General features: G+C 42.5%; 1 protein-coding gene across 3 annotated transcripts; it reads left to right on the top strand.

The window, feature by feature from the left end:
* The first annotated feature begins 1,416 nt into the window (after nucleotides 1-1,416).
* VPS26C (VPS26 endosomal protein sorting factor C) lies at nucleotides 1,417-26,083 on the top strand. Of its 3 annotated transcripts, none has more exons than XM_086482112.1 (8): nucleotides 1,417-1,473; nucleotides 10,017-10,160; nucleotides 11,428-11,577; nucleotides 15,762-15,842; nucleotides 18,406-18,480; nucleotides 23,276-23,426; nucleotides 23,770-23,922; nucleotides 25,556-26,083. In XM_086482112.1, exons 1-8 carry the CDS (start codon nucleotides 1,417-1,419, stop codon nucleotides 25,636-25,638), a joined length of 894 nt encoding a protein of 297 aa, XP_086338238.1. In that variant the 3' UTR covers nucleotides 25,639-26,083. The 3 variants fall into 3 exon arrangements, with proteins under 3 accessions (XP_086338238.1, XP_086338246.1, XP_086338254.1); XM_086482120.1 differs by having other exon boundaries at nucleotides 1,417-1,458; XM_086482128.1 differs by lacking the exon at nucleotides 15,762-15,842.
* Nucleotides 26,084-26,109: the final 26 nt, after the last annotated feature.

Raw genomic sequence — 26,109 nt, forward strand, 5'->3', positions numbered from 1 at the left:
TTTAAATGCTAGTAGTCAAACCCCAGAAGTCTGTCATAATCCCCTGCTCCCCCACCAAGCTATAGTTTAAGAGTGAATTCAAGAACTCCCGCTTTTTAAAATGAGGTAGGAATGGCGTTGCTAAACTCTGAAGCTGGTCTGTGCTTGTAACATCTCAATGAAATGGCCGCCCTCACTTTTTAATGCAGTAAGATTAATGACTTTAGGAAAGCATTAACATTCATAACTAGATTCATGCTTTATGGATTTCGTTTGAGTCTTGAGATATGCTGATGGACAATTTCTGGCCCCACTGAAATCACAGGAATTCTGTATCTGTGGTCCTCATCTGTACGAGACCGAAGAATTTCCCTCAGAACTCAAACACGGCCACACACATTAGCTGTTCACCTGCAACATTTTCCAGACCAAGTACTTCTTTGCTTCAGATGTTTAAGCCAGATTTTTCTCACTGTGTATTTTACAAGGCATTGCCTTCTTAAATTTACCTAACAAGTTGCAGGCAACTTTGAGAACAGAGGCCGGAATGTGTTTTCAAATTCAATACGCTGAACCGTATGTAACAAAGTCAGCCCTCATGTATAGGTCCTTATGACTGCGAGGCGTACGTAAGACTAATCGCCTTCAGCCTAGGCAGGATGAAGACTGCGAAGCCTTTCCTTATCTCCCGTTGTTACCGCACGAGTTCGAACGCGGCCCCCAAGCGCTACCACCGCGGCACAGGAGCGGAGAGCCCGCACCGTCGCGGCCGCCGCTTGCAGGACGCCCCGTCCCGGCGCCACCACCGCTTCCACAGCGGCGCCTGACGCGGCCACCTCCCCCACACCAGCGACCGTGGCGAAGGGCACCGGGCGCCCCCGCAGGCGGCGGCCGCCCTCCCGCCGCCTCATCCGGCCCGAGGCAACGGCTGCGCATGCGCAAGACCCCTTTCCCCCGAGCTCGACCGTTGCGGCTGAGCCGCCCCGCGCATGCTCCACCTTCCCGCGGGCACCGCCTACAAGTCCCGTCAGGCCAAGCGGCGGCCCCATACCCGCCGCAGGCCCTGCTGGCGCTCCAGACACGCCGGGAGCTGTAGTTCCCGCGGCCTGCCGCGTCACCCACTTCTCTGATCCGCCCGCCGCCGCCGCCCCCGCCGCGGCGGAAAGGCGCTGACATGCCCGGCGGGAAGCTCCCGCCCGCCCCCGTTGCTGTCACAATCAGGAAGCGGGCGGAGCCGACCGGGAAGCGGAGTCACCAAGCTGAGAAATGACGCTACTAGAGACCCGGATGATCATGGGACAGACCCCACCCCTCTGCCCCCGCCGGCGGAAGCGGGTGGTTGGGGAAGGGTTTCTCCTCCCTGTGGGCCGGGTCACGTGACCGCGCGGGGCCGCTGCTGCCGCCGCCGCCGCCACGTGACCGCGCGGGGCCGCCGCGATGGGCACCGCGCTGGACATCAAGATCAAGCGGGCCAACAAGGTCTACCGCTGCGGGGTGAGCGCGTGAGTGCGTGCGTGCGTGCGTGCGTGCGGCCCTGCGCGCGGCGCGGCCCCGCCCAGCGGCCCCAGCCGGCGCCCGGCCCCAGCTCCAGCTCGGTCTGCCCGCCCGGTGCCGTGTCCTGGCTCCTGCCTCTCCGCTGGGACTCGCCGGCAGCCCCGGGAGCCTCCCGGCTGCTCTAAGGCAGCGAGGCGCTTCCTTGGAAGGCGGGATAATTCGCCCCCTTCTGCCGCTCCCCGCGTAGCGGCGGCTCTCCGCGCCGAGCCGCGCTTTGCCGTGGCGGCGGGGCTGCGGCAGGGCTGGCTGCCGTTGTGCTGGGGGAAGCTTTGCTCCCGCCCCTGCTCGGAGCTTTTGCTCTCCGCCGCCCCTTCTCCCGCCGTGGCTCCCCCTTAGGTCCCTACCGAGGACGCCGCGCTCTTCCTCCTCGGTGCTCGGCTCCGGCACGTGTTTGGGGTTCAGGCCTGCTGGCTGCCCTCCTCGTTCCCTTAGCCGGCGGGAGTGCAGCTAACGTGCCCCTGGGGAGGGCGGCAGGGCTGCAGGAGGGAAGGAAGGAAGGAGCGAACGAGGGACGCCCCCTGAGGCACGACGATTTGGAGTTCACCTGTAGGATAGGGTCGCGTCAGTTGTTAGCACTGGTCTAGTACAGCAGGAGCGATGCTTTGGTACAGTGTGCGGGTGCGGCCAGGTGCTCTGACAGAGCCTTCTTCAGTTTCTGTGCTCTGCAAGAAACCTGAAAGTGTCTTAAGGTGTTGTTCGTACCTGATAGGAAACCTCCTCTTGGATAAAGTACTTAGGCAAGAGCAGATCTAATTATTTTTTCACTGGGCAGGAGACTGATTTCTTAACTTTTTTCACTGATGTCGTTGCTGATAGCGATAAAGTGGTTGTGCATGCTTCAGCTTTTGCAGCTACTTGAAAAAAGGCTGTGCCTTTTTTCATTGTTGAAGTTTTCAAGCGCAGTTGGGAAAAAAATCACATGGCTCATGTTTTCAAGATTTATTTTTGTCAGCGTTCTTCTATAAATTTTGTGTTGTTTAAGCAGAAGTTTCCACGTCTTTTTTTTTCTTACTTTTTCTATCCAGCCATACAATTGTATAATAAAAACCTTTTTCACACACAGCTTTCCCATACATTAGTAGTTTGGCTGTTGCAGTGCATAAAATATGTTTCAATTTATTGAATGTTTTAATGCTGGAAAACTGCTTTAAATGAATTTGAATGGAAGTGTATACAGCATCTGTTCTGCAATTCTTAAATCATCTAGAGAGTAACTTTCATAAAGCTAAATTATCATTTTGTGGATAACACATCCCTTTAGGCAAGGTCTCTTAGTGGTAAAGACTACTTTCTGTATCTCACTTTCACATTGTTCTGCTAATGCACATTATTAGAAGAATTTCAGTTATTTATTTCAATGTCATAATGCTGTGCACATTTTATCTTTCTTCATGTGGCTTGCTTTATGTCTCTCTAAACGAGATTTTTTTTTTAATACAGGAAAGGGATATTTCTTCTATCTTTAAGCTGAAATTAAGTAAAATATTTAAGTTAATCTATCAGTATTGTGTGTTTGCTTCTACTTTAACTCCATGTGAAAATGTTTATCATTTCAGTTCATTAACTAGGCCTGAATTTTGGAGGTCTGAGTGATGTGAAAACACGATGATGAAAGGGCTGTACACTAGAGGTACAGCATGAATTTTTAATAGACATTTCCTAGGTATAGAAAGGAATTAAAAATCTCTCTTTAATTAGGCATGGAATGTATGCAGGTTTGTGGGGTTATTTAGAAATTTGGTGATTGTTGTGTACCTCAGTGACGATAGCTGTGCTAATAATACCTTTGGTCTATGGCAACTGTCATCCCAAAATATGCTTGCATCAGTACTACTTGAGAATGAAGGGATTCCTCTACTAAAGACGGTTCATCCCAATGTACATGTCTAGCTATGCATTTGAAGGCAATAGGGGCACTGTGGCTAGACTTGACCTTTTTTTTTCTGAACTTATTTAAAGCTGCATTTGGGTATGGAAGAAGGTGATGTCTAAATTATGCACTGGTGTAACAGTCTTTCTGTTATGCCTATTATCTTATAATAGCAAAAAAATTGCTAAAACATTAGAGCTTTCTAAGTCATAATTTGCCTGAGACCATGATTAATCCAGCACAACCCCACAGTGCCGCTCACCTCCCTAGCCGTTTAATTTCTGCTGCCTTTCTTGTTCTGATAGGATTGGCTATGCCCTAAACCAGATCAGGGAAATGCAAAGTATTTGGTTGGTGTGACACTAAAAAAGTTAATAATAATTAAACAATTGATTGTTTGAAACATTAATATCCTTTTTTTTGTTTTTCTTATGAATGTCTTCTCAAGTAGAGTGGAACTGAGAATATTTAACAATTGGTATCGGAATGGTCTTGTGCTGGATGGCCTACAGAAGAGGGATTAGACATAGTGGAGCAGCTCCAACAGAGCAGGGAATTGGACAAACAAAATAAAGTGGTTGAAGAACAGTCTAAAGGATCTCAGCCTGTGATTTTAGGTGATAATAGACCAAATAACTGGTAGTGGCAATGGCTGCTGATTCCTCCATTCAAGCTCTATTTTTATACCTCTTGAGAGTGCATAGTCCAGGTGAAATATTCAGGGATTTTTAGCAAACAGCATCTCTCTGTCTGTTGTGTGTACGTCAGCCAGCATCTTTACAACTGTTGAGTGTGTTTGCTATACATCTTTACTCCTTCCAAGAGGGGAGGGGTGAGGGGAAGCACATACAGGAAAGACCCATATTTAACAAGTCACTGTTCTGAGAGTCTCTTAATGGTAAATTCCATGCTGAATAAGGCCCTGAAAGTGCGGGAGTTTAATATAAACTTCTACGGAAGAATTCTGAAGACTAACAAGCTTATCTTTAATTTTATTGCAGAATTGAATTTGAGTCTTGTTAGGGGAAAATATTGTGGAAAGTACATGTGAAAAAGCTGTTGAGTGGAGAAGATAAGGGTGTATCTAAAGCAAGTAGCTGACCAGGAAAATTAAGGCTGAATAACAAGTGATGCATATGTTTTCTTTATAGGCTTTCCCCATCAGGCCACAATCTTTAAAATTTCTCTTTGGTGCTGAAATATCATATAACAGAACCTTCAAATACTGTCCACTGTTGTCTTGGGTTGGGTCAGACTGCTTCTCATCCTGGTATGGTGACCTTGGTTATACTAAATCCAGCTGAATTCAAGGTAAGTAGTGCTCTCTCAGACTGGCAACCTGTCACAAATAGGGTCCCCCAGTGATCAATACTGGACCCAACGCTGTTTAATGTCTTCCTAAGTGATGAGGATGATGGGATCAACTGTACCCTGATGAAGTTTGCTGATGACACCAAACTGAGTGGGGAAGTTGACACTTTGGAAGGGAGAGCCACCCTGCAGGAAGACCTGGATAGGCTGGAAGAGTGGGCTATCAAGAACCTTATGAAGTTCAACAAGGACAAGTGTAAGGTCTTGCACCTTGGAAAACATAATCCAGGAATGCAGCACGGGCTGGGATCTACCTGGCTGGGGAGCAGCTCTGTGCAAAGGGACCTGAGGGTCCTGGTGGACAGCAAGCTCAATATGAGTGTCAGTGTGCTGCTGTGGCAAAGAAAACCAACAGGATGCTGGGTTGCATCAACAAGGGCATCATCAGCAGAGAAAACCAAGTCATTGCCTCACTCTGCTCAGTGCTGGTCAGGCCACACCTCAAACACTGCATTCAGTTTTGGTCCCCACTGTACAGAAGAGCTGTGGACAGGCTGGAGAGGGTCCAGAGAAGGGCCACAAAGATGATCAAAGGCCTGGGAAGCCTGCCGTATGAGGAAAGGCTGAGAGAACTGGGTTTGTTCAGCCTTGAGGAAAGAAGGCTCAGGGGAGACCTTATCACCATGTTTGAGTATTTAAAGGGTGGCCACAAAGAAGATGGAGACTCCTTTTTCACAAGGAGTCGCAAGGAAAAGACGAGGGGCAATGGGTACAAGTTATCCCTGGAGAGATTCTGATTGGACACGAGAGGAAAAAGTTTCACAGAACAATCAGCCATCGGAATAATCTCCCCAGGGAAGTGGTGGATTCCCCGACACTGGACACTTTTAAGACTCAGCCAGGCAGGGTGCTGGGCCACCTTGTCTAGGCTGTGCTTTTGCCAAAAACGGTTGGACCAGATGATCCTTGAGGCCCCTTCCAACCTGGAGTTCTGTGATTCTATGATTTTTCATTGTTGCAAAGCAATCTCCTCTGTCAAGTGGAAGTCACTTCACTTCCTAAAACTTGCTAAAATAGTAGGCAACTATTTTGTTCTTTTTAGTTGTTCTTTGCTTCTGCATTGGTGGTTCTTTTTTAATTGGGAGAAATTAGACGCAAAAATTCTAAAATAGTCATGCATCGTGCAAGCTTGAGATTGTGTTCCTGCTTTGAAAAGGAAGTTGGTTAAAATAACATGCTGTGATAAACAGTAAGCAATTTCTGTATTCATTAGTTATAATCATCAGAAACTGGAGGAACTAAGTAAACAAAGACCTTTGTTTTGTTCAGATTTCAATTTGAGAAAAGCTGGCTTAAACAGATTACTTTAAATTGTGAGTAAAAAACAAGCTTGCTGCTTCTTGGACCAGAAGAGTGATAGCATAGTTAGAAAAAAAAAAAAAGTGATAGCAGATTTAAGAACAAACACACAATAAAATGATAAAATGGATCCTAATAGCACATCCTATAATAGCAAAATAAGGCTTATTGCAGCAAAACTGTGTTTAAGTTCCTAGGAACAGAAGATCTGTGTTCAGGAGATTTTTTTTTTTTTTTTTTTTAATTGAATGGAGGATTCTTGAGCCATTGAGGCTCATTTAATAAACTCTGGAATGCTAGAAGAATGAGGGGACAGGCACAACTAATGATGTGTTTTATTTAGAAAACCTAAACAGGATGACTGGAGTAACTGTGGCTGTTAGTCTGAGATTGATAATTAAAAGAATTCTAGGCTGAAAGGCCTCAAAAATGCATTGTACAAAGAAAGGTGCTATAGTGAACATCAGCCAAGACTTTTAATGGCAAGTGAGTCCAAAATACACTTAAGTCAGGATTTGCCTGTAAGGAAGCCTTTTACTTTTTCTAAAAAACCCAAACTAATTAGTAAATCTGAGCGTTGAGGTTTTAAAGCATATAATGACTAGTTAGTTTGGTCTAGCAGACTTTTTCTTGAATGTGGTCAGTTTCTTTCTAGATAATCAGAATATGTGGCTAGGATTTGCAGGTGGTTTGCACAGAGGAGTAGATGTGGAAGAAAATGATCAGGAACTTCTAGGAATAGTGACTTACATGAACTTAATGGGAATTTTAAAATTTCCAAATGTTTGTCCTTTGTCCTGAAAGTGAATTTCTGTGATGTGGAAAGTGGACTCCGAAAGGAACCTAAGGCATCTTGGTGGTAACCGACTGACCGTGGACTTCCATTCTACCAAAATAATGAAAAGCTTAATCCATAGATGTATAGGGGATATCAAATGGAACTAGAGAAATGTTAGGCATTTCTGTATGGCATTGAGTATGATGTCCTCTGCTGCTGTCGACACCTAGAGAAGTGTGATGACAGATTTCAAGTGGTCTTGAAAACCCGCTTTGTGGCTTGTTTGTTATTTTTTTCAAAGCTACTTTGGATTTGAGAAAAGGAAAATCAGCCTAATTCTTTTTATCAGGGATGGTGTCAAGCGATTAGATACAATCTGAAAATACATAATATCTAGCTCAAATTATTTGTTTGTTCTTTAATGTAGCAAACAGACCTGACAATGTGAACGGTCAGGTTGGAATTGGTATGTATTTTAACACTGAAAGTAATTTTCCCAACAATTTATGGGACAGTATAGTGTGTTCTTTGACCCTTCCAGTCTTTACATAAAGTTTATAGATATGAATAGCTGTCTAGTTCAGTCAGAAGTCTAGATGTGACTTAGGACTCTCGAGATGACATTCTGTGATGCATATTATGCACTGTTTCGTGTTACCAATTGAAGATTGTTCCAAATTGTCCTCAGCCAGACTTGGGTGACTCTGCTGCACAACTAGAGAAATCGGGGATTGTGCTGCTGCATCAGATGAAGCAGGTGTTCATCTTAGTTGTGACTTTGAAAGTGTCAGTCTTCCTGGCAGTTTCATGTACATGTCCGAATGGTAAGGAACTGACAACAGGAAGCCAAAAAGCTTCTTTGGGATCATTAACCTGAGACAGTCTTCTTGCAAACAAATGTTCTTGCAGTTTAGCATCTGTGCCTCACTTCCCTGTCTGCCTCACGTAATACACTGGTCTTTCTGGGAGTGGACACTCTGTTTAGATGAGTAATCCTGTGTAGAACTGAATTAGCTTAGTTCCATCTTGCAAAGCTTTGTCATCATGTGGTGAAGCCATGAGGAGTTCCTAGTAAGGGAGAAGGCAGAAAGTGAGTAAGAGCAACTGATTCTAAGTTAGTGATCACATTGTAGTACGTGGGGATGAATTCCAGTGGTGACGTTCTCTACACCTTTAGTTTTGTGGTGTTAAAGGTAAATGAACCCCTTTTGATATGGACTGAAAACAGTAACAATATTAAGTGATGCCACATAACGCTTACAAATGGTACCTGTTTGCTAATGTACTGCACAAGTAAAGTTTTCTCATAAATTGTGTGCTAACTGCAAGTATTTTAACATCTTGGTAAGCTTATGTTCTTTGATTTGGACTTTTTAGAAGTATACTGACAGCTTTGTATTTAGAGAGGACCCTGGTTTTACACAAAAAGGACAAAGTAGCTCTTTTTTGGAAAAGACATAGCTGACTTCCCCTTATACATCAAACAGAAGTGTAATCTGATTGCGCATAAATAGTTCAAGTAATATTACAGCATCTTTTTCATGATGCTTCCCTCTCCCCCACACTAGTGACCTTTAAAAGTTTTTGTCAGAAGGTGGTTTTGAGGTGTGTTTTTATTTCTGAAGAGACATTGAATGTTACAAGAAAAAAATCGTATTTAACTTCAAATTGTTGTTCTCCTTTCTGCCCCAAATACATACACCCTTACCGTGTGAAAGTATGTAGGCAATAGCTCTGGAATAGGTTGTTGCTGTGTGGTGGGAGACTGTTCTCATTTATTAAAGCAGTTCATATGTTCAGGATTGTCCTTGCTTCTTATAGTTCAGCTGTACTCATTTTTCAAAGCAATAACCTAATTGCTTGTACTAATTAAAGCATGTTAGCAAAGCAGTACAGTATTTAGGTCAGCTTTTCTTCACTGTCCTTTTGTGCTTGTGCCTCCTGTTCCTGGCATTTCCCAATTGCTGCAGGTCCTCTTTTCAGACTTGGAGCGTGTCAGCCTTCGTTGTGATGCTTGATGTTCTGCTGCTGTCCTGTTCTGCTTTAAAATGCCTGACCCATTTTCTATATTGTCATCCTGTACCACTAGTAAAGACAAAAGGCTGGCAAAATTCAAATAGAGTCTGTCAGAGATGTACATAACTAGACTGGTTTTAACTGGTCGAGTGTAGAGTGGGCAGTCTGAATTCTCCATTGGTTGGAGTGATCTGTAGTTTGATGTCTAGTTTGCAAGCCTGGTGAAGGTGCAGAGAGCATCACCATCGAGCAGAAGAGAAGGTTAGCCCCGAGAAACTTTCTTCAGGTTCTCAAATCACTTGCTGCTATTTCCAGATGTGTATGAATGTTGACGTGGAACTCTGGATTGGAGTGGATTCTCTGTTGTAGGAGAGGGGAAAGGATAAACTATGGGGTATGTAAAATGAACTGTGTGTTGCTCTCCTGCAGTTAATCTTTTTTTCAGTGTTAGAACTTCTGAGTTGGTATTTCCAGGATGAAGTGTTCTTTTGCAAATACAGTTTTGCAGACAAAACATTCTTAATGGGATAAGTGATGCATCTCTTGAGTCATAAAGCTTGTGCCTTCGATTCAGGTACACTTTTAAACTGTTTCCCAGGTAGCATGGAATTTGCTTGTGTAGCAGAACAACGATTTATTTATTTATTTAAAATCTATTCCGTTCCACTATTGAGGCAAGTCTTATCCTCAGCTTGGCCATCAGTTATGCCTTCTCTTCCATCTCCCATGGCTGACGGTCCCACTCTTCATATAAAAATTCCTCCTGGGATTTCATTCTAACATGTGAAATGGAACTTGTCTGTTACCAACTGGCCTGATAGTTGTTTATGCGGATTTTTTTAATCTTCCTGGAGAGGAAGGTCTTGAAACTTTGGAAAGAAATTGAAGCTCAGATTAGTTCTTCTGCAAGGAAGAGGAGAATATTTTTAAAGAAAACAAGAAAAAAAAAAAAAAAAACAACAAACCAGCAGCAGCGGTCTCTTCATCACATTGCTTTTGTTATCAGTATTTGTCTTTTCTGACAAGGTTAGACTGTTCTCTAGGAACATTTTTCTTGAGTTTGAAAATCGGTTAGCATGATGTCTGTATAACAGCTGTAGAAGAAATTTATTTAAGCAAATGTTTTTGTATTGTCTTTTCTCTTATTAGGAAGTTCTTTCTGGAGTCGTGGTCATAACAAGTAAGGACACAGTCCAGCACCAAGGTATCTCGTTAACAATGGAAGGATCGGTAAATCTGCAGCTTAGTGCCAAAAGTGTGGGTGTGTTCGAAGCTTTCTATAACTCTGTCAAGGTAAGACCTGTACGTGTTAATATTTTAGCACAAAACCTTTGTCTCTCTTATCAAATTAAATCTTTCCTTAATAGCTTTCAGGTAGTTATAGCACTTCGTGGTATGTAAATGATAAAAAGCAGAGAAATGCTCGGCATTATCCCGTAATATATGATGACATTTTGGGGGAGGAACTTGCACCAATTGGAGAGGGTTTTTTAGGGCTGAAGTACAGTAACATAAATGGTATGGTTACTGGATGATGCATTGAAGGACTGTGATTTAAAGAAAAATAATAAATTGTGATTTTTTTTTTATTTTTTTTTTTTTTTTTACATGACTGGATTTAATTGGACTTTTGTGCCAGATCAGTCACTATCACAATAGTTTCTGCGGAGGCCATTGAGGTTGCGTGTTATTAGGCATGACACAGGACCTGCACAGATTTTTCTGTGGAGTATGAGGCTGTGCACAGACTGACTGCAGAGCTCCTGGAAGGCCTCTGTACTGCTCTCCAGGTTTGGAAGTGTAGGGTTTGGAATATAGCAGAGCAGGTTATCTCGGGCTGCACACAAACGTGGCTGTACTGATTGAAGCAAGGCTGTCTCTGTCTAGAGGCAGTATAGCTAATGGTTTGCTTAAGTTAGGACAGCCTTGGTGCAGGGCCTTCCAAGGTCTTCACTTGTATCATAGTTAATTTGTTTATGGTGTGAATAATCTGTCCATGAATGAAAAACAGTAGAAGCGATAGATTTTCTTTCTCCTGTCTATCAGGGGGAAAAAGAACAGTAAAACTCCAGAGAGAAAAGAAGTGTAATCTTCAAGCAGGCTTCCTCACTTGAATTGTGGTTAACCATTGTTCCAGTGAGAGCCTAGCCCTAAATATAGATCTTTAGGGTGGGAAACGGCCAGGGAGAATATAGGAGGGAATGACTAACTGCTCAACTGGCATACATACTTGTTGATTCCTGCTCCTACTATTAAGGGTCATAATGTAGCAGATGGAACTCCACTTTCCAGAGTGCTTGAGACTCTGCTGTTTAGCTGTCTAAATATGTTTGGTCATTAGTAAAATGCAACCATAAAATAGATCACAAATTGTTTTCCTGAGGAAAGCATTCTTAGTATTTCTTTTCGTTGTAAGACTGGAGAGCTGTGTGTCGTGAAGAAATACCTGAGTTTCTGGAAATTCAGGAAGTCTGTTAGAGTTTAGTGGATGTGTTGGTTCTTGAAATGGTGGGGCTGTCATTCTCCTTCAACCTGAACCTCTTACTGTTTATCTTTGCAGCCTATTCAGATTATTAACAGCACTATTGAAATGGTAAAACCAGGGAAACTTCCCAGTGGCAAGACAGAAATTCCATTTGAATTTCCATTGAATATGAAGGGGAACAAAGTTCTGTATGAGACGTATCACGGTGTCTTTGTTAATATTCAGGTAAGGCAGTCGTATCTGTAAAGAAAATCTGAACTTTTGTTATCTGCAGAATGTATTCTTAAAGCGTCTTTTATTCCATGGAAGCAGAGGCTAAAGTTTTGTGATAAAGTTTTCTTTTCATGGTGCAATATGTTTTATTTTCTCAATTTGAAGAATGAGCAGAAAGTTTTGAGATCCTTTGAAGTAAGTAGCTTTTAAGCTTCCCTTTATTAATATAGCATTTTTCTGGTGTGTACTGTGTTTTCTGGATATAACTTAAGATTAAAATTCATGACACATGTTAATCTTTTAGGTGCTAGTTTGTAGGTAGCTTCTAGTTGCCTTTTTCAGTTCCAGTGCACCTAGGAGTCAACACTTTCCACAGGTGGTAACACTTCTTAAATGTGGCAAAGGAACCATCCTGAGACCTTGGAATCCCATCTATATAATGCTGCTTTTAAAAAAATTTCTGAACACCTGTTCCCTTTTCTTTTCCAGCAAGTTTAAGCTTTTCATTGGAAATAGTTGATGCTAATGAAACGTGGGACGTACAAGAGAGAATTAAAAGCATACTGGGAAGAGGGTCTTTGGGTTGAGAAAGGATAAGATGTATTTGCCACACTTGTTAAATCTTGTACAGATCTCTTACAGGGTGATGTTTTCATCCAGTTCTGATTTTATTGTGAAAAAAGTTGCATTTACCCTTTCGTAGATAATCTGTGTAGTGGTACATAGCCAGATACAAGTGTGTGTACTGTTAACCTAGTACCAGTAAGACATTAGAATCATGGAATCGTAGAATTGTTTGGGTTGGAAACCTTTAAGTTCACCAAGTCCAACTGTAAACATAACACTGCCAAGACCACCACTAAACCATGTCCATGAGCGCCACGTCTACATGTCTTTTAAATACCTCCAGGGATGGTGACTCCACCACTTCCTCAGGCAGCCTCTTCCAATGCTTGACAACCCTTTAGGTGAAAAAATTTTTCCTAATGTCCAATCTAAACCTCCCATGGTGCAACTTGAGGCCATCTCCTCTCGTCTTGTCGCTTCTTCCTTAGGAGAAGAGACCAACCCCCACCTCACTACAGCCTCCTCTCAGGTAGCTGTAGAGAGCAATAAGGTCTCCCCTCAGCCTCCTCTTCTCCAGGCTGAACAGCCCCAGTTCCCTCAGCCGCTCCTCATCAGACCTGCTCTCCAGACCCTTCACGAGCTTCTGGACACACTCCAGCGCCTCAACATCCTTCTTGTAGTGAGGGGCCCAAAACTGCACACAGTATTCAAGGTGCTGCCTCCCCAGTGCCAAGTACAGAGAGACAATCACCTCCCTACTCCTGCTGGCCACGCTGCTCCTGATACAGGCCAGGATGCTGTCGGCCTTCTTGGCCACCTGGGCGCACTGCTGGCTCATGTTCAGCCACCTGTGGACCAGCACCCCCAGGTCCTTTTCTGCCAGGCAGCTTTCCAGCCACCCATCCCCAAGCCTGTAGCGCTGCATGGGGTTGTGACCCAAGCGCAGGACCCGGCACTTGGTCTTGTCTGGACCTTGTACTATTGGCCTTGGCCCATCGATCCAACCTGTCCAGGTCCCTCTGTAGAGCCTTCCTACCCTTGAGCAGATCAACTTTTTTAGCATAGTAGGCAACCAATTACTTAAATATTAAAAACAAAGTGTACTGACTTACCAGATTCATTTTAAGACACAGGGGTGAGTCCTACAGGAACAAAGCAATCTAGTGTTCAGAGTCTGTTTTCCTGCATTCATTTGGGAGAAGTGTCCTCTAATTAGCAGAAACCTTTCTGTCGCTTACTGTTTCAGGCCTTCCATATCAAGTAAATCTTTAAAGAATGATGGAATAAACAGAACAGTAACAAGATATCTTACCTGAAATACTTTGTCAGAACTACTGTAACATATATCTGATCCCTTCTTATGTTGTAGAGAACTAAATCCATTCCCTTTATGAAAAAGACTGCACCACAGTGTCCTTTTGTTCAAAACTAATGTGGCTGTGTAATTTCATAATGAAGACTTAAACCACAGTATTTGAGAGCTTGTAGCATCTTCAAAAACATGAATTGTTTGCTTTCCTGTGGAGATGAGTAGTAACACTTCCTGCCCAAATCTGTACATACTACGTGCTTGTAACAGAATCTTGTGGAAACACTATTTTGAAATTTGACCTTTTTAGTTTAAAAATGTCTTACCATAGGTAGGTTCATTTGTTTGGGTTGGTTTTGTGTTTTTTTGAAGGAAAGTCTTTCTTCAGCTATCTCTTGAATGTAAATACTGTGTTAGACAATGCTTTTTCTTACTGAGGAGTGTTTTTTGGTTTGGGTTTTCCTTTTTCTTCAAGGAAAAAGTTGAAGGAGTCACTGTATGCAAAAATTTTCAGACCAGGGCTGGTGAGGAATCACTGGGTTGTAAAACTTCCCCCCCACCCCCACTTGTAGCTCACTGATGCGAGTATTGGATTTGATCACGAAGTATAAAACTGTTAGCTGTTTAGCTAAACTGGAAGTCTTATATTACAGTCTGGGATTTAAAAAAAACCCCTAACAAACAAATCAAAAAGCTACAAAACCTCCCCACATACTAGCCTATCAGAAGTAACTAAAAGAAAAATTCCCATGTTTTTTATCTACATTCAGGTGTTACTCTAAGTACTTCCCATGTCTTTTTTCAGTCTTGGCTTTCTTCCTAATGTAGTATCTGTTGTTTGTAGTAAGTATGTCAAAAATGGTGCAAAACTGGTTGAGTTGCTCTCCATAATCCAGATAACTTGCCTATGATCAAGATCAGTTGTTTTACGGTATCCTTTATTGGTGACTATTTGTTGTGGTTTGTCGTTCCCTCTCTCATGTATGTAGCTTCTCTTTACAAGCTGGGGATAAAATGTAATTAAAAGGTTAATCATTCAATTTCAGCCAACCTTTGGGAGTCCTGCTTTCCTGAAGAGGAAAACGTAGTGCTGAGATGCTGTTTTAAGAAACACTTCCTAGACCTCTGTCCAAGTCCTGTGCAGTTTCAAAGCAAGACTGTTTCTTGACCTAGGTATTAGTATATTAGCTGGGGGTTCAGTATCAAGATTCAAGTCTCTGTTCTCACGCAGAGACCTTCTAATTAGACGCTGATGGGGAAGCTGCGGGCCAAATTGCAAGGGCTGTGTGGTCCTGCTGCCTCATTGCACTGTGTTCCCTGGTCTGGGTGAGGTGTAGTGCAGTAATAGAAGGTTTACTCAACAGGCATCAACTTCAGCAGAAACCATGGTCTGTGATGGGGAAAGAGATAGGCTCCCTGGTCTCGCTCTTGCATGCACGTTCAGGTTATGTGCAGGGAGACACCGTCGACTAGAAGTTATGAAGCTGGGTCCCTAGTCTGAGTGCCAACTCCTCATCTGTAAAGAAGGAATTAAAAACAAAACAAAAAGACAAAAAAACCCACCCCAACAAATTCCCTGTCTCGTAAGGACACTGAAAGGCTATGCTATAGATGCTGAAGTGTATGATTACTGTGATAACCAAGGTCATACTTTTTTCAGTCGTTCGTTTATGGTTCCCCTTTCAGGGGAGAAAGCAGGGGAAATTGGCAGCAAGTTTTGGAACATTGAACAGCAAAATTAACCTTGTTACGTGACTTTACTGCACGCTGCTGCTTTTAAGTTCAGCTATATGGTTTAAGACAGTTCCCCATTAAATATGCGTATAACTGTTACCACTGGTAAATTCAATTGTACAATAAATTTAAAATTAGATATTTTACTGTGAATATATCTTACTGATAATCACTTACCCAAAGGGTGGTGAAAAGCAATACCGTGATCGCTCTTCACTGGATGTCATTTGGGTGCTGAAGCCGTACAAGAATGCTGCTCTCTCAGTGAATTAGTCCCTCGATCTCATCGGTTGTTATGTAGCACAGAAGGTATGGAAAGCATTTGCAAATGATTGTGGGACTGTAAACACAAAGAAAAATTAGCTTTCATTTGGGAGCATCTAAAATCATTGTATGCCTCTTATCTCCTTCCCCTCTTCCCATCACTGGTATGTACGTTGCCTACTAATCTGTTTTAAACAATGTGTTAAGTATTAATAACAGTAACAGTCTGCACACATGCAATAAAAAGATAAGAAGTTAAGAGAGGTAGAGGGAAGCTTAACTAAGGCTCTCTTCATTTTCTCTGCTATCCTGTTCCCGCCAGTATACCCTGCGGTGTGATATGCGACGTTCCTTGCTGGCAAAAGACCTAACTAAGACTTGTGAATTCATTGTCCACTCGCTGGTAAGTGTCGTTTGTATTAACTATACAAAGTGAGATTTTTTTTTTTTAATTTTTTTTTTCCACTTTCAGTGAAGTTTGGCAGTAAGGTTAGAGAAACCAAGTAAAACCATATAATTTGTAATTGCAGTACAGGGGATATGTATGAGCAAAGGAAGTTAGTCTCAAAACAAAAACATCCAGAAGAGCTAGAGTGTCAGTTGCTTTCGATGAGAATAACACATCTCTCTTTTCATGTAAAGAAAATAGTACAAGGAGGATTTGGATTCTAAGATGTTTTTATACTGCACTGAGTTTATTCTGTTACTCATCCTTTCAGTCCTGAAACAATGGTGTGGTTAGATAAATATTACAGTGTTCCTCTAAACACTGTTTCGGGTTATCTGAGCATTTCTTAGTCAAAGGTTCCAGTCACCCACAATGCCTGTCCTAGAAGTGGGAGTTGGTTGGTGAAGAGAAAGTATCTGATTTCTGTTCTTCAGATGACTAATTATGATTTAGAGCTCTGACTCAAAGTATCAAAGCTGGGACTGCATCAAGTTGGAAATAAGAAGCTTGTCAGCTTAATCACCTTTGCTATTAAGTAAGCCCGTGGTTGGCAATAGGCTAAGATAACTGGGTTAACAAATATCCCCATCCTGAGGTTAGCAACATGAAAACAGCCTTCCTCCTGTGGAGACAATGTCGTGGGATGAAATTTGACTGTCTCACAAGAGATGCTTTGCTACTAGTTATTTGAAGTTCCTGTATCAGATGGGGTTTTAGTTTATATTGACTTGTATGCATGTCCAGTGCATCTGATGTCAGTACAGACTGTGCAGGCCTAATTAAGTATCTCTTTTTCCACCCACAACTTGCTAGAACATACTGTTTGTACCATTCCTTTGTACTCTAACAGGACAGTAAATTATTAGACTCTTTTGTCTTACTTATGAATAATGGTAGAAATATGTTTGGTTTAGTTCTATGGTACCCTTTTTAAAGATTTAGCAAGGTGCTATAAAGAAGTTTCCTGTTGGTAAGATTTCATTATTTTCTAAAGTATATAATGCAACGTTTTATTGGTCCATTATTACATTATAAGTAAGCCACACTTGTCAAAATAGTGAACAAATTACGTATTATGCAGTTTCTTGGTTTTATTTCTTGTTCCCACCACAGCACTTCTTAGATCACAAGTCAGTAAATCATGGATCTCTCAGTCAGGGTGAATTAATGAGGTTTTACTGAACATATAATTCTCGCTGTCAGTGCTCAATGTACCGTTTCCCTTAACCTTATTCTTTGCCAGAATTTGTCATTTATGGGAAAATACAGTCAATCTTTTGCTAATATCTTCCATCTTGCCGCTGGGCAGCAGAAGCTATTTTGAATTCTTAAGTAGTGAGGGTAGATCCTAACTAAGGGTTCAAGCTAAGCCCATTGGTCGTGGTGGTGTGGTCTGCCAACTCCCAGTTACATGCAATTGGGGGCCTCATAATTGACGCTGTGCTGGCCACTTACTCTAAATACGTAGGGAAAAGACAGCGCACCTCACTGAGATAAGGCTGGAGAGAGGTCGGTGAGCAGTAAGGGAAGCTTGCCTTGCTGATTCAGAGTACAGGCTGCCATCTCAGCAGAGCTCAGGCCTTGTTCAGCCACTTACGGAGAGACTTAACTACTTGGTTTTGTGATAAATGGTGCAAATAGATACAGAAGAACTGTAATAATGTGCCCCCAAAATTGCTTCTCTAGTGTGGAAGGCTAACCTGGACCAAGTTTTGTTTATTTTACAGTCAAAGAAGCTGGAATGCTAAGCCCACTAAATCAACACTACACTAGATTTTATCAGCTGAGGATCTCCTAGTAATATGAGGATGGCTTAGGAGACCTGAGCTGGTATTGGAAGGGCAGCAGAAAATGTTTAAAGTGCTCAGAGATAACAAGAGGGAGGGAGAGTTTATAAAACATATTTGAAGCAATGAAGCAAGTTCATTTATAGTCTTCCCCTCTCTCCCCTGCCCAAACTTCCTTTTTTCCATTAATTTTGAATTTTCCATTAATAATGAAAGGAAACTTTGAGAGTGACACAAGAAATGTAGTTATTTGTAAATACAGCAATGTGAAACTAACTTTTTTCTATAGCATACCATATGCTTCAGGTAGGTAGTGTATTTCTTCTTTTCCAGGTGTTTTAGTCAACCACATGCTTTGTTTTTGTTTTCTCCTCTTTTATTTTTTTTTTTCCCCAATGTAGGTAGAGCTTATGTCAAAAACTTACAAAGGGAGAGGGTGTTGTGGTTTATTGCAATGGCAAATGCAAAGTAATGAAAAATTGACACGGTTCTGTTTCTGCAATTCAGATTTGTGATGCATTGTGAGTTGTATTTCGACAAAATAACAATGTTATTTAATAACAAAGGCAGACAATCTCAGGTGTTTTATTACATAGATGCATACTTTCAGTATGAAGACAATCCTGGAACTAACACATCCAACAGTTGCTTGACTTTGTCTTTTTTTTAATATTCTCTCTGTGTGTTTTATAAAGCATAGTTTACGGTTTAACTCTTTTCATTACTTGTAGTCACAGAAAGGGAAACTGATGCCAAGCCCAGTAGATTTCACAATTACTCCTGAAACTTTGCAAAATGTTAAAGAGGTAAGGGTTTTCTTGTTATTTTAAGTGTAATGCTTGTGTGATTCTGAGTGAGAACAAGAGAGGAATGGCTAAATGCTGCCCTGCAGATAATCAGCTCTTTTTTTTTTTTTTTCCTCATTTTCTCCTTTTTTACTTTTATAAGCAATAAAATGATTCTGCCTGATCTCTTGTGATAGTGGTGACTAATATAAGGTGGAACTTTAAGTAATGGTTCAACATTTTTATCACTTTTCTGAGTGAAAGGTGGTGGTGAAGCAAGGGAAGACGCTCTATACCACATGTAGCCAAGATCCTTTTAAAAAAGGGTATTTTGTTCCTTGGTTATGCCTTGTTTTACAGCCCCATGTGGCTTTGGGAAGTCTGTATGAACAGTAGTAGCTGTCTTGGTCATTTAGCTTTCTGAGCACTGGTTTCTGTTTGTCCACTGAAACCTGTGTTCTGATTTTATAGATTTTTCTGTTGTGTTCTTTTTGTTAATAAGACTGCTTGCCTGTTTGAGGTCTGGCTTTTGCATCCCCAACTTGTCTTCCATTGCTCTAGTCCCCGTCTTCTGAATTTAGACCTACTCTTCCACTTGTTTCTCAAAACAGACCTCTTAATCAGCTGTTTGGTTTTTTTCATGCTATGGTTGACCTTATTCGGCATATTCACAGAATCATTGTGGTTGGAGGGGACCTCTGGAGATTGGCTAATCTGGCCCCTGGGCTCAGAGCATAGTCATCTAGAGGAGATTACTCAGGGCCATGTGTAGTCAAGTTTTCAGTATCTCAAAGAATGGAGACTTGCAAGCACCCTGCAATGTTAGTGTTTGACCAGACTCACAGGATTAAAAAATAAATAAAACCCCTTAAAAGTAGTTTCTTTTATTTCGATGTGTTCTGTAGCCTCTTGTCCTTCCACTGGATACCACTGAGAGGAGTCTGACTCCATCTCCTTTATTCCTTCCTATCAGGTATTTAGACATATTGATAAAATCCCCCTGAGCCTTTGGTTCTGCAGGGTGAAGAGTCCCAGCTCTCCGCCTCTTGCTGCCTTACCCTTAACCATCTTCATGGCCAAATCCAGCACAAGCTGGACTTGCTTCAGTAATTCTGTGTTTCTTGTACCGGGAAGCTGTGAACTGGACGCACAATCCTCAGTTTTGTCTCACCCGTGCTGAAGAGATGGGGAGAATCACTTCCCTCAACCCATTGTCAACACTTTCTGTAACGCAGCTCAGGATGCTGTAGGCCCCTTTGTCCAGCCTGCTGAGGTCCCTGTGAAGGGCAGCGCAACTATCTGGTTCACCAACCACTCCCTCCAATTTTGTATTACCTGCAGACTTGCTGAGGATGCACTTTGTCCCATCATCCAAGCCATCACTGAAGATGTGAAGTAATATTGGCTCCAACATTAACCCAGTGTACACCAGTGACTGGCCTTCAGCTGGACTTTGTGCTGCTGATCACAAACCTTTGAGTCCAGCAGTTCAGGCTGTTCTCAGTCCACCGCAGTGTCTAATCTGTACATCTTGTCTGTACTCCATTAGTTTGTCAGTGAGGTTGTTAGGAGAAACAGTATCAACACCAGTGCTGAAGCCAAGATAAACAGTATCCTCTCCTCTCAGCTTGTCCACCAAGCTACTCCTTTCATCACAGAAGGCTATCTGGTTGGTTAAGCATGATTTCATTTTCATAAATCCATGCTGACTGCTTCCAATCGCTTTCTTGTCCTTTATATGTTTGGAAATAGCTTTTGGGGTTATTTGCTCCATTGCTTTCTCAGGGATATGAGAAAAGCAGATGAGCCTATAGTTCCTTGGATCTTCCTAACTGAAGATGGGTGGCCTTTGCTATCTTTCGTCCCTCAGGAACCTTCTTTGTTCATGTCAGCCTTTCCGAGATTTGCCTCACGGTGACGTGGGTCAGCCTCTTCAGCACTTGTGGGTGCGTCCCATCAAGTTCCATGGGCTTGTGTACCTCCAGTCTGTTTAAATGTTCTCTAACCTGCTCCTCCTCTACCAAGGATAACTTTTTCCTTGCTCCAGACTTTCCCTGTGGTTGCAGGGGCCTGGGATTCCTGAAGGCAAATCTTATCAGTAAAGCCTGAGGCAGAGAAGACATTAAGTACCTCTGTCTTTTTTCATGTCTTTTGTCACTAGGTCCCCTGCCATATTCAGTAGCAGGATGACATTTATCCTCATCTTCCTTTTGCAGCTGGTAGACTTGCAGACACCCCTTTTTGTTGCCCATCATGTCTCTTAACTCCAGGTAGGCTTTGGCTTTCCTGAAGCCATCCCTGCATGCTCTGATAGTATTTTTATATTCCTCCTGGGTCCCCTGACCCTACTTGTTATGTCTTTTGTGTACTTCCTTTTTGTGATTTTTATCAGTAGCATCTTGTTCATCCCTGCAGGACCTCTTCCTACCTTTGCTTGACTTTCTGCGTGTTGGAATAGATCATTCTTGAGCGTGGAGGAGGTGATTCTAGAAAACCAACCATCTGTCATGGCTGAACTGTAAATCCAGCTGAGTTAGAGGATGAGCACGTTGTGTCCAGCACCCTCTTACATCTCTGGAGGCTGCTGCATGCTGAAAGCATGTTTTTCCAAATCTAAGGCTATAATAACTATTCTTAGCGGTAAAATTCGTTTTGAGACTACTGGTAAGTACTAAGCTCTCAGCAGTCTGCTGCTCTTATGAAGCACGTTTCCATATAAATGACTTTGTTCCTTCTTTCTCTTCTGTCTCTTGATACTCTACTACTTGGCTTAGCAAAGACTCAGTGATGCACATCATGAGAAAGTCCTGTCCTTTACCAGGTCTTTCTTAATAGCAGGCCTTGTGCCTTTCTCTGTTTCAACATAGAGAAAGTACAAACCTACAAAAGTAGGTTCTAAAACTTCTGACATCTCTGATCCAGCAGATCTTGGTATTTAATTGTGGAGCTATCTAAAGAATGGTATTGAATGTGTGTGGTAGCACAAGCAGTGGGCTTTTTTTTGTTTTGTCGGGTTTTTTTTTCTTCTGTTCATCTCCCTGTGACTCAGAAGAATGCATAGGTTTGAGGTTACTACTTGATGGACAGGTGGAAAAAGTCACTGTTTTGGTATATTTAAAATACTAAAATTTCAATGCTTGTCTGGAGATTGTGACTGAACTGTAATTTCTGGTAGACTACTAGAAAACTGATTATGAGTTTGCAGTAGCTAAGCAAAGCACAAAGAAGTTGGATGAAAAACCGGGATAGATTTGCTGGTATGTTCTTGATTCTTGGGTTTTTTCGAGGATTATGAAATACGGTGTAAATGATAGGTCCTATGAGAGAAGACCTAGCTAGGATTAAAATATGAAGATATTGGGAAGAGTAGTAAGGTGGGATCATACAATAAAAAAGCATTTTACTAATAGGTCATTAGGACTCAATATTTCATAGGGTGATTTTGTCAGGGATGTAATTTCTGCTATTTAAGTTAGGAGAAAAAAAACAAGTGAGGTCATGTTTACTAAACACACAAAAATTTGTCTCTTTATTTCCCCCCAACATTTGTTTTGAGTGGAACAGCTAAATTCTGCAGAGGTGTTGGGTATCTGAGTGAAACGGTCTGAACAATAGCTGAGGAGAAATTTTCTGCCATTGCTGCTGGCAGCCAGGACTAAGAAGCAAAACAAACAGATTGGCAGAAACAAAGTTTGCGACAAGAGAGCTGGTTTGGAAGAAGGGAGAATCAGTTACATGGGGAAGGAAATCGTACACCATGAGCAAATGTGAACAGATGGTTGGAAGGTAGGGGCTAACATCAAAGGTGTCAATAACAAAAAATTAAGGAGGGGGAGGAGAGAAGAATAAGGCTCACAAAAGAAGGGGAAGGTTAGAGCAGGATGCTCAAAGAGTTTGAAGAAAGTTGGATAGTGAAGATAGGAGCTGAAGATGTGGGCAGAAAACTTGACTGTTTCAGTATGCCTCCTGCCAGAACTTGAAATGTAACTGGAGCTTCTGGCGTATGAGTCTCCCTGCTGGCAGAGAGTATCTGTGATGCCTGCTGGCCTGAAAAAGGGGAGGGCAGGGGGAGCAAAACCCCCGCTTCAGTCTTTTATGGAAACCGATTTATAGACTATCATCCTCCTTCAGCTGCTCTTACTGCTCCTTCCTTAAGAAGCAGCAAACATGCTTGCTGTTAAGGAAGCTTTAAAAGTGTGATGCTGTATTCAAATTAAGCTCTTTATTAATTGTCCTTAATTGGCGTCTTGGTACATAAGCAGTATGCTACATCTTGCATTAAGTGAAGACTTTTAAATGCCTGTCTTCCCTCCCAAGAGTGGCCAGGAGAGAGACATTTTAAAAGGTAGAAAAATCACTAAAGTAATGGACTGTATTGTAATCCATAGCAAAAGGGGACTAGGATGCAGTTCTCTAGAGCACCGCCAGCTCATTTAACTTGACCATCCTGTTCGTTCCTGCCAGCTACCTCCTCAACCAGGCCGTTCCTAACTTCTGGATTCATTGTAATAGCCAAGTTTTGGCAGTTCATCCCAGGAAAAACACTCCTGTGGATGGAATGAGTAGGGGGGATGTATGTCGGAGGAGGGTAGTAAGAGATATCTTCATGCATCTGCGTAAGGATGCATAGTTAAAGCGTTACGTTATTTAAGTTACTCGAGGCGTTTCTGAACTTTAGAGCTCTTAACTTTGCAACTTTTGGGGATTTCCTATATACTTTGATAACTGTCTTGTTGTAAGGTGGGGTTTTTTTCTTAATCTGCTCCTACAGTAGTGTCTCTTTTTTTTTTTCTCCCCTCCCTCCCCATCCTTTCAGAGAGCTTCACTTCCAAAATTTCTCATCAGAGGTCATCTCAGTTCCACAAACTGTATTATCACGCAGCCACTAACAGGGGAGCTGGTAGTGGAGAGTGCAGAGGCTGCAGTCAAAAGCATCGAGCTGCAGTTAGTTCGGGTGGAAACCTGTGGTAAGTTTCTCCGTAAAGGGGACGCGTGCGGACGGCCGTAATTGCCGACTGCGCTCTTTCAGCGTACATATGAGACACTGTCAAAAGCCGTACGATTAAAAAGCCTTCCCAAAAACTGTTCGGCCCTTCAGGCGGAACAGTCTAAAGATTCATGTAAATAACCGCTACGATCCTTGACTCCGCGTGCTAATGAGAAAACTTGCAGGTCAAAGGGCAAGATGTTTTGCCCGCACACACTTCCCCCCCCCAGCCCCAGGGTATCTTTGTTTTAAACGTTGGCCACTGCCTTCTCTTCTCTCTTTCCCTTCCCCTCCTCTCCCTCTGAACTACCCGCTCTCCCCAGGGTGCGCGGAAGGTTACGCCAGAGATGCCACAGAGATACAGAATATTCAGATCGCTGATGGGGATGTCTGCAGGGGCCTACCAATTCCTATCTACATGGTGTTTCCCAGGTTGTTCACCTGCCCTACCCTGGAAACAACAAACTTCAAAGTTGGTGAGTGTGTAGGACTGTACGGCGTGTTGGCGTCTTGCACCTGAGAGGAGTTTCTAGTTTCGCTGTAGCTTCTGGCAGGTAGCAGGGTAAATCGCTGACCGCACTGCAAGAGGAACCAAGGACATCCATCTGTTTCCCTGTAGAGGTTTCCTGAACAGGATTGCAGTCTGCTGTATTTCATATCGATTGAGAAAATACAGCCCCAATACTTCTAACTACAAACAGTTGTGCAACTCTTGAGCTACTTCTGACTAATAGAATTATGTTAGGGGGACAGCAGAAGCAGTGTAATGGCAGGTAATAAATATTTTTCTGCCAAAAAATTACGTATGATTAAACACACGAGTAATAGCCCAAGAATAAAATGCCAAGATGATCTCTTCCTTCTTTTCATCTCTGGTGAGAACCCTCTTTCCATTCCCACTCCTTCGTGTTTCCCATTCTCCTGCAGAAGTAGAAGCAGCAAGGTCAGGCTGCATGTGACTTTGCTTTTCTACGTCTACACCAGCTGCTTCTTCCTGCTTACTGTTGCCAACATCCAACACTTTCCTAAACAAGCACCTGAAATTTAGGACTTTCCTCACTTGTTCAAATAATTACTGCAAAAATCTCTTTGCTAGCCTGTGTTTTTCTTCCTTTCATCCTGCTGGAATTTGTTGGTTCTTCTTTTTTTTTTAATTTTGTTGTATCAGATTGAAGCTCCAAGTCCCTGCCTTCAGGATCCTTCCCAACTGAAGCCCCTCCCATGCTTCTGCTGTACACCTTGGACAAGCGCGCACAACTAGCCTTTCAGCTCTACCTGTTTATCTGTCCCCCAAGAGTATTTTTGCACCTGATGTGTACAGTGACTTTCCCCAAAATAGTATTCTGCTCTACTTTTTTGCCATTTCTAGCTATTGAATAGTCATTTACAGTGACAAATGGCTACTGTTAGTGTAGTACCTACTTTTATTTATAAGAACAGTCTTAATGTAGTTAAGAAGAGTCTAAAAAAAGACAGTTAGTTTCAGTTTTTCATCTCTGGCTCTCTTAATTTATTAACTCTGACTTTGTATTCCATCTCCATTTAGGATTGCTTATAGATCTGATACCGATTTTGGTTCTGAACAACACCATATAATATCGAAAGAGTAGATTTTCTTTTAATTTTTTTTTTCCATAGTTTCCAGGTATATTGTATTCTGATGTTTAATTTCATAAGGCAGGATTCGAAGGCAGTGGTACATGCTTACAGCAGGGGAGGGGTCTGTTCCCAACTCATCCACTTCCATGCTTCTAAACAGCGTATATTGGTGCGAGGGGTCTTTCCCGAGACGTTTTGATCTCAGATGTCTGAGCCCTGCCTGTTGGCCCGAACACCGTATGTCATAGTTTTTCAGTGACACGGAAATGAATCCAGAGGAGTGCCAAAGATTAAACTGAGCCAAGGGTCTCTAGGAACGGCCCAAGGTCTGGTTCTGCCTCGATTACCATGTTCACCCCTGCCACAAGAAAATCCAGGGTACTGGAACAGCTTGGAAGAGCCTGGCAAAGTGCCGTGTCTGAGAGCAGGAGCTGCCTGCCTCTCGCCCTGCTGATGCCAGTCGGATTCATACGGAATTCTTATTTTCTTCCCCCACCCCTCTTCTTACAGAGTTTGAAGTTAACATTGTTGTCCTGCTGCATGATGATCACCTCATCACGGAGAACTTCCCGCTGAAGCTGTGCAGGATGTAAACAGCCAGAGGAGACTCACTTAAGGATTTACTGGAAAAGGACAAAATTCTTCAGAGGCAGAGTGAAACTTTAACCGTGTCTTATTTTAACTGAAAACACATCACTTCCTTCTTCCTGCTGGTAGCTCTTGTGCTTTCAGTTCTCTGTGAATCTTGCAAAGACTTTACCTGCCCTGCGATAGCCTACATGGATGTGTCTATCCAGCCAGCCTTGTCAGGTGTGTTTCCGACTGCCACAGCCATGTTTTCCTTTGGCAAACCCTGAAGGAATGATTCTGTGTATTTCTACAACTTGTAGAAAGGGGTAGTAAGTAAGTTTCTCTCCTTATTTCATTTTGTAATACTTGTTCCAAAGTGAGTCTTTTAAACACCCCTTAAAGCTAGTACGTCCTGTTACACATGGTCTGTCTGTACTGGGGGGGGGGGAGGGTACGGGACTTGTACTGTAACACTGAATGGTGCCTTTGAAGGT

The sequence above is a fragment of the Leptosomus discolor genome, chromosome 1 (assembly GCF_034619465.1).
Source record: "Leptosomus discolor isolate bLepDis1 chromosome 1, bLepDis1.hap2, whole genome shotgun sequence".
In the NCBI taxonomy this organism is placed as follows: domain Eukaryota; kingdom Metazoa; phylum Chordata; class Aves; order Leptosomiformes; family Leptosomidae; genus Leptosomus; species Leptosomus discolor.

Excerpts from the sequence above, each read along its gene's own strand:
- VPS26C (XM_086482112.1), top strand. The coding sequence starts at position 1,417 with ATGGGCACCGCGCTGGACATCAAGATCAAGCGGGCCAACAAGGTCTAC. Across the intron at positions 10,161-11,427 it reads CTTTCTATAACTCTGTCAAG|CCTATTCAGATTATTAACAG; the intron begins GTAAGACCTGTA and ends TTATCTTTGCAG. Across the intron at positions 23,923-25,555 it reads AACAACAAACTTCAAAGTTG|AGTTTGAAGTTAACATTGTT; the intron begins GTGAGTGTGTAG and ends CTCTTCTTACAG.